At 47.7% G+C, this 11437-nt stretch overlaps 1 protein-coding gene and 1 non-coding gene across 3 annotated transcripts; one reads left to right on the top strand and one right to left on the bottom strand.

The window, feature by feature from the left end:
- Window positions 1-636: 636 nt before the first annotated feature.
- Window positions 637-8680, bottom strand: PRMT5 (protein arginine methyltransferase 5). Of its 2 annotated transcripts, none has more exons than XM_060098236.1 (17): window positions 8533-8680; window positions 7749-7867; window positions 7308-7432; window positions 7046-7180; window positions 6531-6643; window positions 6335-6384; window positions 5953-6116; window positions 4987-5148; window positions 4734-4811; window positions 4580-4638; window positions 4367-4489; window positions 4105-4280; window positions 3458-3567; window positions 2911-3004; window positions 2606-2722; window positions 2205-2269; window positions 637-1180 (listed from the first exon to the last, which is right to left on the bottom strand). In XM_060098236.1, the coding sequence occupies exons 1-17, from the start codon at window positions 8640-8642 to the stop codon at window positions 1028-1030; spliced, it is 1953 nt and encodes a 650-aa protein (XP_059954219.1). In that variant the 5' UTR covers window positions 8643-8680; the 3' UTR covers window positions 637-1027. The 2 variants fall into 2 exon arrangements, with proteins under 2 accessions (XP_059954219.1, XP_059954218.1); XM_060098235.1 differs by having other exon boundaries at window positions 7347-7432; window positions 8533-8664.
- A 332-nt stretch (window positions 8681-9012) lies between these two features.
- Window positions 9013-9085, top strand: TRNAR-ACG (transfer RNA arginine (anticodon ACG)). Its single transcript has one exon. It is a non-coding gene; the product is annotated as a tRNA-Arg (tRNA).
- Window positions 9086-11437: the final 2352 nt, after the last annotated feature.

The raw sequence follows: 11437 nt of genomic DNA, 5'->3' as shown, positions 1-11437 counted from the left end.
CCCTCTAACCAGAGATGATGTCCACCCTCACGTTGCAACGTCTTCGAGAACCCCCCCGAGCCTTCAGCTGCCTAATACAGCTGCCAGAAAGATGGCTGGTTATAACATGGAGAGGGCCATGGAGTCACAGGAACCGTGTTGAGTCCTGATTTGAATACTAACTTTTTATCACTGTACCAATTCAAATTCCTCTTCTGTAAAATGTAGAATTGGACTAGATTATCTCTTAGGACTTCAAACTCTAATCCTGTGATTTTATTCAAACAAAATAAGTGGCTTCTTGCTGGCGAAGCCTGGATGACTTCCAGTTTCTCTCCCAAGAGGTAACAGAGGAGCTGGCAGTACAGCGGCTCAGGAAGGTGGAAGGGAAGCTGGCTTCACTCACTACCCTATCTTTCTCCATGGCAACAAACTCTATGCCTCCTCCCCCAGACAAGAGCCTAATCACAGGTCCTAATGGACAAGACCTCTCTGTAGCTGCTCAGAAAGCCTATAATTGGGAGTCCAAGAGTCACCACTAAGCTTCTTAAATAGGAAATAAAGCTAGGCCCCTTCAAGTCTTGGATAAGAGCATAGATGTGAATATGTGTAAGTAATGGGTGGAGAAGCAGAGGCAGGGGGCAGCAGAGCTGGAGCAGGAAAGGCCATAACCTCACTTTATTTGTATTTCCTCCTTACACAAAATCATCAAAATAGCAACAGAGATGGGCAGAGAAAAGGGCTGAAAAGTTGTTCAATCCACATGTTCTCAGGGCTATCCCAGGGAGCACTTGAGGCTGAGTGCCTGTTGGAGTAGCCGCAGATTCAACATGAATTCCTCATGCCCTGGCCTGAAGTCTTCACAGATTGGTGGCGTGAGCCCTGCAATTCTCATCCTTTGCCCATCTTGACGTAAGGCAGGAAAGTGGACTGAAATGCTCCTCTCTGATGGGCAAGGCAAATCAGAGCCCATGGTGTACTGCACCTTCTGTGCTACAGGAGCAGAACCTGAAGCTGCTTCCAAGGCTCTAGAAACCTGCAGGCAGGGCTAGAGGCCAATGGTGTAAGAGCGGCCTGTGGGGTTGTGAATAGCAGAACAGACTGGTGCTGTCACAGCCCACTCATACCACACCTTCTTGGAACTGCTGCATCGCCAGAAACGCACACAGATGGTCTGGCCTTCACGCACGGTCATGGGCTGCTGTAAGAAGAAAGACATGGAGGTTCAGGGTGGAGCTAATGAATTTTATGTGGCAATGTACTAAGCTAGGTGTGGAGATAAAATGATCAAATGACGTTCCAACCCTCATGAGGTTTATCTGAAGTCTATCAGAACAAATAATCAGAAATGAACAGACACTGAACAAATAATCAAAAGTGGGATGAACACTGTGAACAGCGATAGGGTGCTATGAAAACACCTATGAAAGGTAACACCAACCTAGTCTACAAGGTCAGGGAAAATTATCTGACAGTAAGAATGTTTAATGAGACTTGCAAGATAAGTCAGCTGAGTCAAGAAATGAGCCAAGAACTTTACAGGCAGAGGACGAAGGTGTGAAACCCTGAGGCAGGAAAGAACATGGGGCATTAGAGGAACCAAAAGAAGGTCCACAGGACTGAAGCAATGTAATCAAAGGACAGTGGCTGAAAAGGCAGGCGAAAACTAGATCACACCAAGTCTAACCAAGATTTAAGACCTTAATGTAGGGCAGTGGGAAGACACTGAAGGGTTTTAAAAGTAGGAGAGGGGCTTCCCTGGTGGCTCAGTGGTTGAGAGTCCGCCTGCCGATGCGGGGGACACGGGTTCGTGCCCCGGTCCGGGAAGATCCCACATGCCTCGGAGCGGCTGGGCCCGTGAGCCATGGCCGCTGAGCCTGTGTGTCCAGAACCTGTGCTCCGCGACGGGAGAGGCCACAAGAGTGAGAGGCCCGCGTAACGCAAAAAAAAAAAAAAAAGTAGGAGAGAGAGAGGATCAGATTCATGTTTTTAAAAGATGACTCTTGCTCCAGGTAGAGAATGGACAGAAGAATAGCCAGAGTAGACGTGGGAAGCCAGGTGGAAGGCCCCTGCAGATATCCCAACATCTACAACAGGATCCAAGAGCACGTGAGAGCAGTAGAACATGGGTCACAGACAAGCATCATCCTGGGAGAAGGGAAGGGGCAGAACACCAATGACAAAAGTTACTCTTCAACCCAAGGAGCCTTAAAGGTGATTCCTACCTTAATGGGGAAGAGGATGGGAAACCATGAAAACATCCCAGGAGAGTGAGTCTCTGGACGGATACCTAAGTGGACAAAGTAATTTAAAAAATTGAGTATAACCGATTCACTTTGCTGTACACCTGAAACTAACACAACATTGTAAATCAACTATACTCCAATAAAAATTTTAAAAATTAAAAATTAAAAAAAATTGAGGTCTCCATGACTCTTCTTTTTGCCTAGATTGAGGAGAATCTCTTCTGTGAACACAGAAGCAAGTAATCAAAGATCCCCATTCACTGATTCCTGGGTTCCCTGTGACTCTAAATGAAACATGTACATATGCTACCCGAAACATGTATGTACGCTGCCCAGGTAGCATACTCTTATACTCCCCATCTACTGCCCTAGACACTCACTCAGAGTGATGTCCTGATAAAGCACAGTCTCAAAGTAGCCTGCAAAGCCATGCAGCACTGTGTTCACCTCCACGGGAAACTCCAAGGTGCAGTAGCGGTTGTTGTCAATCATAGGATCTGTCAGGGAAGAGCGGTGTGGGTGATGAGTGGCCAGAAACCCTAGACAACTTGGTAAAGCATGAGCAGGAACCAGGAAAGGAAGCCTTGATAGAGACCAGATAGAGCAGACTCAGGACAGCAAGGGAAGAAACCAGGAGGGTGAGCTCTCACCCAACCAGTCAGAGGACAGCCACGCAGGAACCCACCTCTGTTGGGATGGCTGAAGGTAAAACAGGGCTGGGGCGCAGACAGCTGGTGGAAATTGTGCAGCCGTACCACATAAGGCATTTCAAACTGGGCCTGTCCCGAGAGAGAACAAGATCTGGAGAAGACAGGCAAGAACTATCCAATTCCCCAGGGAATGCAGCTCAAGCTTTAGGGACACAGACAAAGATAAAAACACAGGGACTTCCCTGATGGTCCAGTGCCTAAGACTGCGCTCCCAATGCAGGGGGCCTGGGTTCCATCCCTGGTCAGGGAACTAGATCCCACATGCCGCAACTGAAGATCCCAGCACGTGGCAACGAAGATACCATGTGCCACAACTAAGACCCAACGCAGCCAAATAAATAAATATTAAAAAAAAAGAAAAAGAAAAAGATAAAAACATAGTTTCACTTCAATCGCTTTCCCACATCCCCAACTCCTTCACCTCTTCATCTTCTCCAGTGGAAGAAAACACTTATGCTGACAGAGAAAAAAAAAAAAAGGACTAAAGAGAAAAGAGTCCTCCAGAAGAGAGTAGCTCTTTACCTCAGGGTCGCGGTCCTTTTCCCGACAGGCTCGGACCTCATTGTACAGCTTAGAGGAGGAGATGGGAGCTAGAAAGGAGGTGTACTCCCCAGGGATGCTCACGCCATCATCTGCAGAGCAGGAGAGTCACATTACTTCCCAAGGAGTGGAAATGGTGCGTCTGTACTGAAAGCTCAGACCTCCCATATCAAAATAGACCCAGGCAGCTCCACACTATCACATTCCCAGGCCAACCTGCTCCTAACTCCTGCCCTGGGGGATTCTACTTCTTTCTAGGTTAATTTAGAGTCACACAAGAGTAAAACTGGAAGGAACCCACTGTATTTTAATCTAGTGGTTCTTAACTTTCTTTCCTTTAAGATCCTGATGAAAGCTAAGCCCAAAGTACATATGTCAGCTCAGGAAGTCCACAGATCTCAGATTAAGAGTCTCTGCTCTGGTCCACTCCCCTCATTTTACAGATGTGAATACCGAGGCTCAGAGAAATTGCTTCATTTGCTAAGGGCACTGACCCAAGTCTGCCCTGCCTTCCCTAAACTTTGTAACCTCCTCTCGGCTGCTGCCACACCCATCCCTCCCCAGTCCCGTCCAGCCTTCCCAGTTGATAATCCAATCCCCTTGCTCAGTACACCCCAGCCTGGAGGCACCTTTTAGGAAGTGCTGGGCTCCATCCAGGCATTCTGGTGACAGCTCATTATCAGCGAAGGACCCCAGAAGCTCACTGACAATGATATCCGCTTTCTCTGGAGCTACCCATTCCCGCATGTCCGATGAGACTACCGTCACCTGGCTTCCCCATTCTTCAAACTGCCAGTTCTCCAGCCTAAAACGGAGATGATATAAGTGAGGATAAGGTAAGAAAAACTGACACTGAGGACAAACTTCCCAGCAAAAAAGGTTGCTACTCACGTCACCACAGCATTTGGGTTCTTCTCCACAGCGTACAGCTTTATTCGCCGGTCAGCCTGCTTGGCTGCCCGCAGGGAAGCGTTCACCAGGGGCCCCCGGCCTGCTCCCAGCACCATCAGCACTCTAAGAAAGAGAGGGAGGAGTCAAGCTGACGCTGCATGTAGAGAGGCAGGCAGGCAGGCAAATCTCTGGAATCATGGGGAGAGCACTCACTGGACATTGGTGTCCTTCTCTTCCTCTGGCACTCGGTCTAACAGACATTTATAGATGGCCTGGGGGAATGAGGGAAGACCTCATGGCTATAATGCCATCCTCACCCAGGTCATCCCGGCCCTGTGCTTGACCCCATCTGGGACCCACACTGTACCTGCTGGTATTGAGAGTATTTGATAGGGTCCTTTTCAAACACTTCGTATGTCTGAGATTCCAGATTATCCATCAGTGGCTGGTGAATGAGAGGAAAAAGGCAAAGTAAGTTAGCCAGTTTCTAGCAAGGACAATGCACCAGAATACCAAAACCTTCCCACTGCCTCCTGAGCTTTGGTAGGATTTTAGGGCACCTGCTCTCAAGAGACATTTCCTCCCCCCACCTCCCTCCTCTCAGTGTACTGCAGACCCACCTGGAGTGGGGACTGCAGGTAGTCTTCATAGCCCTTGGCAAAGAGTTCGTAGGCATTGGGTGGAGGTCGATTCTGGCTCAAGTATTCCAAGTACTGGAGGTAGGAGCAGAACTCTTTCTCTGAGTGGTGGTTGGTGCCTGTGATGATGAATTGTACCTCCAACTGTGAGAATAAGTCAGACCATCAGACACAGTCCTTGTACCAAGAGGATATTATTATGGTTTATGGCCAAAGGGCTCTAGCATAAAATAAGGCCCAGATCACCAAATACCAACAAAAGCATCAAGAGCCCTCCTATGCCACATAAGCATCATCCTGGCTCAAGAGGCCCATGGATTGTTGCTGTAACTTTATTTATTTATTTATTTATTTAATTTATTTTTGGCTGCGTTGGGTCTTCGTTGCTGCGCGCGGGCTTTCTCTAGCTGCGGGGAGCCGGGGCTACTCCTCTTTGCAGTGCACAGGCTTTTCCTTGCAGTGGCTTCTCTTGTTGCGGTGCACAGGCTCTAGGCGCGCAGGCTTCAGTAGTTGTGGCGCATGGGCTCAGCAGTTGTGGCTCTCAGGCTCTAGAGCGCAGGCTCAGTAGTTGTTGTGCATGGGCTTAGTTGCTCCGCAGCATGTGGTATCTTCCCGGACCAGGGATCGAACCCATGTGCCCTGCATTGGCAGGCGGATTCTTAACCACTGCACCACCAGGAAAGCCCTGTTGTTATAACTTCTTAAGTGAAACTTTCTGCAAAGTTTTCATGAGATCTGGTTCCTTTTGAAATGTTTCTGGGGCCTCTACTGCTATTTGCCTTTTTGCTCTCATAGACCCCCAACTTTGCCGAAACTGTTCTCCAGAAACTAGAGGGGAAAAGAACCCCACAGAGGGAAAAAAAAACCAAAACAAAGAACACCCCATCATACATATGTGAAAGGCAAGAGGATTAGCCGCAGCACCTTTAGAACCCTTCTACTACACACCTTGAGGAGTCGGAAGATCAGCCTCTGGTGCATCTTAGAAAGAACAGGAAATCCCTTCTTATTGGTCAGGAAAATGCTGGTGGGGAGAATGGCTGCTTTGATGGGCTCCCCAAGCCAACGATCAATGACATGATTAGATGGGAGGTCAGCACCAATTTCGAGAGCTACACAAGGGAAAAGAAAGACCTGCCAATCACTGATAGGCCAGAAGCCTTTCCCTGCTCTTTTGTGCAAGATCTGTCTACTCCTTAAGAGCAAGGCAGACCTGAGGCACAGAGAAAGCAGCAAAACTGCCCAGCAGCCAAGTGTACATGAGACCCCTGATTTTTGGTCACAGAAGGTCAGAGAATAATAACCTATCCCAAGATATTTGTGGACTTACCCACCGCAATCCTCTTGCTATAATCACACAAGGTCCGGAAGTTGTGCCACCTGTCCAGAGTCAAATACAGAAAAATACAGTCAAATACATATGGCCCACCAATCACCATACCTCAAGGAGACCTTCCTACAGGTTCCACTCTGTACCTCCCTCCACCCTAGCCTTTGCCCTGGTACAGCAGCAAAAGGAGACATACCACATCCATGTCTTCTCCTCTCCACTGTACTCCTCTGTGTGTGAAGTTGGCACATTCTCAATTATATCATCTCTCAGGTCCTCTGGTGCCACCAATGGCACCCGCATCCAGAACTGCACATGAACAATAAATAGGTTCTGTACCCTATTTAGAACTGTTTTGAACTCATTGGGTCCAGAAAGCTTCCTTCAACTAAAAAGATCTTGATCCAGATTTCAAATTACTCCCTTTATATGCTTTTCCCAATTTGTGATTATATGTATGTGTACACATATCTTGTGCATATCCTTAAGTAAGTATCTGCCTTGTCTTCTATTTCACTACAAGTTGCTGGAAGTAATTGAATATTCTATATATTTCATAACTCTCTGCTTACCACTTTTAGTTGTGGGTAGGCAGTATGGACATTTCAATTCTGCCAAATCCACCTTTTACTGAATGGCTAGGAACAAGAAGATACTTAGCACAGCCTGACTACCATAATATGCAGCAGGAAAGGAGGCCCTCAGCCATACCATGGAGGAGTGGTGGCCAGTGTGAATGTGGTTGGTCAAAACTCTCGCCAAGTTTGTGTTATCTTCCTGATTTAGGGGCAGCAGGAAAGCTGGAAGACCCAAATATGCCCCAAAATTCAGCTCCTGTAACATAGCCTGGAATAGAGATCAAGAGAAAAAAGTTAAGAGCTAGCAATGCAAATAGATTTAACTGCATTATATTAGATTTACTAAGTTATGGAGGGGGAAAACACTACTCTCCCCATCCAGCTTGTTTACAGACCTGATCTTTAAAAAGATTCATTGAAGAGGTCAGTCTTACCGCCTCGGAGTTCCTGCGGATCTTTTCCACTTTTGAGTCTGGACGAATCCATGGAGAAAGCTTTCCCACAATTAGTGTATTCCAGTCTGCACTCCCCCACCCAAGAAAGACAAAGACTGAATGAGGTTCAGAACTTTACTCATTCAATTTCTAGTTCTTAACAGGGACTAGAGAGTTAGAGATGAGAGACAGACTTTTTCTATCACAGATACAGGACAGGAGAGCCTGACGCAGAATAGGGAACTAAGGCTTTTAGCAGGTAAGCAAGGAGAGAACAAGAGTTATCTATATCCCGGGGGGAACCAATATATCCAAGTCAAGAAAGGAAGAGAAGGAAGGCACTGATAAAGCATAAGTTATTATTGCCTCTAATAATTAAGGGGCATGTGGGATGGTCCCTACCCCTTCCTGACAGCAGTAGGTCTGATCGTGTCTGGGGGCCCGGCCGATTCTTAGCAGGTTCCTGAGTGAACTCCCTCTTGAAACGCGGGTGGAACACAGGCATGCAGAGGAAATCAAACCTACAACCGCGACAGACCCAGAATCGTCATGTAAAGACAGCAGCAGTGCCCAGATATCCAAGCAATTGGACTAGGCTATCTAGATTCTGCACAACCCTTTCAGCTGCCGTCAGTCACCCGACTGGACTGCTGAATTCAGCCCACCTTGGGGCATATCACTTCCGCTGCACTGTGCCTCAATTTCTCCCCGGAACTCAGCCATGGAAAAGATGAGTAAAGAGAAACGATGAAAATCCACACCACGTGGACTTTCTATTCTGCCGTCACTGGTTTTCCAAGACTGTCACATCCAGATCTGCACCAGTACTGCACAAGTTTCCCCCCTCAAGGTTTTTCTCTCCTCTCCCTAGCCCCCTAACTCTTACACTCTCAGACGATAATCTCGCTCTCCATGGCCCTAGAGGTCTGTACGCCCCCTGTGTAAGTTCACCTGGTAACTCCCCTGACTTTGGGGTTCAGTGACCCCACGCCCCCAACAAGTTTTTTTTCCTCTCCCTCACACTCCAGGGCCCGAGGCTTCTCCCCTCCAAGGACTAATGGTTTTCCCCTCCCTCGTCGTATCCACTCCGACCCCCTCACCCCTGCCTCTCGGGAACGACTGGTCTGCGCCTCTCTGTCCCCGAGTTCGGACCCCGCATTCCGCTCGCAGAGGTCCAGGCCCTCACCCCTGCTTGGCCACAGCCCCCAGTGTGTCAGCTATTTCGGGGACGCAATTCAGGTCCCTCCCGCTGGACACGCGACTTCCACTGGCACCGCCGACCGCCACCGCCGCCATCTTTTCCCTCACGCTGTCCACGCCGAGATTCCCTGACACTAGCAGCCAATCACAAAGCCGAAAAAAAGCCCCCAAAAGGCGGGACGAGTCTCCCTAACAACCAAAGCGTCTTCCACGGCTCCGGAGCTGGAAGAGGAGGGGTGGGGAGTGGCTCTTCCCGCCAATCCGCGGGCTGCACAGTGACGTACGGCGTGGCTCCGGAAGAGTCACCAATCTCAGGGTCTGGTTCTTGACGAACTTCAATCTCCCATAATGCTCCATGTACTCGTAGAATTCCGTTAAGAGACTACACGTCCCATGAAACCCTGCAATAGAAAACCCTGTAATATAAGCTTGAAGTATCATCATCGAGAACTGCGAAATTGTCTCAGGGCCAGTGGCGCAATGGATAACGCGTCTGACTACGGATCAGAAGATTCCAGGTTCGACTCCTGGCTGGCTCGATGAGACAGGTGTTTCCTTTATTGCATCCCATGCAATAAGGCCATAAGCAGTATTTTGAAAGTCTCCCCTTCTTTCTTTTATAAAATTTCCTCATTATCTCTCGCCCTCATTTTGAGGTCTTAATTTTATTGCGTTTTGCAGCCATTTTATGTCAGCTTTTCCCCTTACCGAATTCAAAGGTGGTTCTTGTGTCACTACTTAGGTCCATCCGAATCCTGAGAAAACCGGGTTGATGGCTGGGGTCTTTGTATGGGCCTTAGTATATTTTTAAATAGATTGTGGCAATTCAGCCACTAAGTCTTTGTGATTCTATATCTCAAACACAAAAATGAGTAAACAAACACCTAAACACACACACACACACACACACACACACACACACACACACACACACACACACACTGAGGATAGGGAAAAAGAACTCCTGGTGAAGAAATATAGTGAGGAGAGGGGAGTAATGAACTGCCTGGCGGAGGCCTGAGAGAACCTCTACATTTTCCTTTTTGAATGCCTGCTCCAGGGGTGGAAAAGAAGGAAAGGAAAGCAAAGAAAGACATAGAAAGGGAATACCTGAAGGCAGGGATGCCAGAAGTGCTGAGGGCCTGGCAGCAGGGTTGGAAACAGAACACAATACAAAAGGCCCGAGGCAGGAGGCGTTGACAGAATTTAGGGACCGACTGACAGGGAGCATGATAAAGGGAAGTCTGTGGGTGATAACCCAGGGTTCTGGCCTCTATAGAAGCTGGTTTAGGGAGAATCAGGGTTTGGGTTTGAAAATGCTGAATTTGGACGTCTAGGGGGCGCTGTGTAATAGAGAGTTGGATGAACAGTGATCTGAACCAGACAAGATTTGGAAATCGCCGGAAGAGAGGTAGTGACTGAAGCCATGAGACTGCATGAGATCACCGTAGCCCGTGGGGGATCAGAGTTCTGAGAAATACGGAACGGGTGGATAGGATAAGCTATAAGGAGCCCAGGTGCAATGTAAGTGCCCCAAAAGGATGAAGATTAAAAAGCTAAAGAAGAAAATGCCTATGAAGCCTAAGAGAGTTGGAGGTGATTTTGTCCCATCTTCTTCTTATTATTACTAGACTTTCCTTTTTTAAAATAAATTTATTTATTTAATTAATTTATTTATTTTTTGGCTGCGTTGGGTCTTCGTTGCTGCACGCAGGCTTTCTCTAGTTGCGGCGAGCGGGGGCTACTCTTTGTTGCGGTATGTGGGCTTCTCATTGCAGTGGCTTCTCATTGCGGAGCACGGGCTCTAGGTGCACGGGCTTTAGTAGTTGTGGCTCGTGGGCTCCAGCAGTTGTGGCTTGCGGGCTCTACAGCACAGGCTCAGCAGTTGTGGCGCACGGACTTAGTTGCTCCATGGCATGTGGGATCTTCCCGGATCAGGGCAGGCGGATTCTTAACCACTGCGCCACCAGGGAAGCCCCTAGACTTTATTTCTTAAAACAGTTTTAGATTTACAGAAAACTTCAGCAGGTAGTACAACACAGCCAGTTCTCTCATGCCTCCCTACAGCTTTCTCTGTTATTACCATCTTAACATTAGTATGGTACATTCATTACTATTCATGGACCAGAATTGATACATTATTATTACTAACTAAAGTACATAGTTTATTCAGATTTTCTTAGTTTTTACCTAATGTCTTCTTTCTGTTCCACCATCCCATTGAGGACACCATATTACATATAGTTGTCATGTCTGCTTAGGCTCCTCTTGGCTGTGAGTTTGTCAGATGTTCCTTGTTTTTGATGACCTTGATAATTTTGAGGAGTACTGGTCAGGTATACTGAAGGACACCTCTCTACTGGAATTTTTCTGATCATTTTCTCATAATTAGACTGGGATTATGGGTTTGGGGGAGGAAGATCACAGAGGTAAAGTGCCATTTTCATCACATCATATCAAGAATACATACCATCGGGCTTCCCTGGTGGCGCAGTGGTTGAGAGTCCGCCTGCCGATGCAGGGGACACGGGTTCGTGCCCCGGTCCGGGAAGATCCCACATGCCACGGAGCGGCTGGGCCCATGAGCTATGTCCGCTGGGCCTGTGCGTCCGGAGCCTGTGCTCCGCAATGGGAGAGGCCACAGCAGTGAGAGGCCCGTGTAAAAGTAATAATAATAAAATAAAAATAAATAAAGATGGTAAACCTTAGTTTAAAAAAAAAAGAATACATACCATCAATATAATTTATGACTGTTGATATTGACCTTTATCATCTGGTAGAACTAGTGTTTATCAGGTTTCTCCACTGTAAAATTACACTCCTTCCCCCCCCCACCCCTTCTATCCTGTACTCTTTGGAAGGAAGTCACTTGTGCATTCCACGCTTAAGGA

The sequence above is a fragment of the Mesoplodon densirostris genome, chromosome 4 (genome assembly GCF_025265405.1).
Source record: "Mesoplodon densirostris isolate mMesDen1 chromosome 4, mMesDen1 primary haplotype, whole genome shotgun sequence".
Lineage (NCBI taxonomy): Eukaryota > Metazoa > Chordata > Mammalia > Artiodactyla > Ziphiidae > Mesoplodon > Mesoplodon densirostris.
The sequence above is the reverse complement of the archived record's forward strand: the minus strand, read 5'-3'. Positions and strand labels throughout refer to the sequence as shown.

Excerpts from the sequence above, each read along its gene's own strand:
- PRMT5 (XM_060098236.1), bottom strand. The coding sequence starts at position 8,642 with ATGGCGGCGGTGGCGGTCGGCGGTGCCAGTGGAAGTCGCGTGTCCAGC. Across the intron at positions 6,117-6,334 it reads TAGCAAGAGGATTGCGGTGG|CTCTCGAAATTGGTGCTGAC; the intron begins GTAAGTCCACAA and ends TCCCTTGTGTAG. Across the intron at positions 4,812-4,986 it reads ACCTGCAGTCCCCACTCCAG|CCACTGATGGATAATCTGGA; the intron begins GTGGGTCTGCAG and ends CTCATTCACCAG.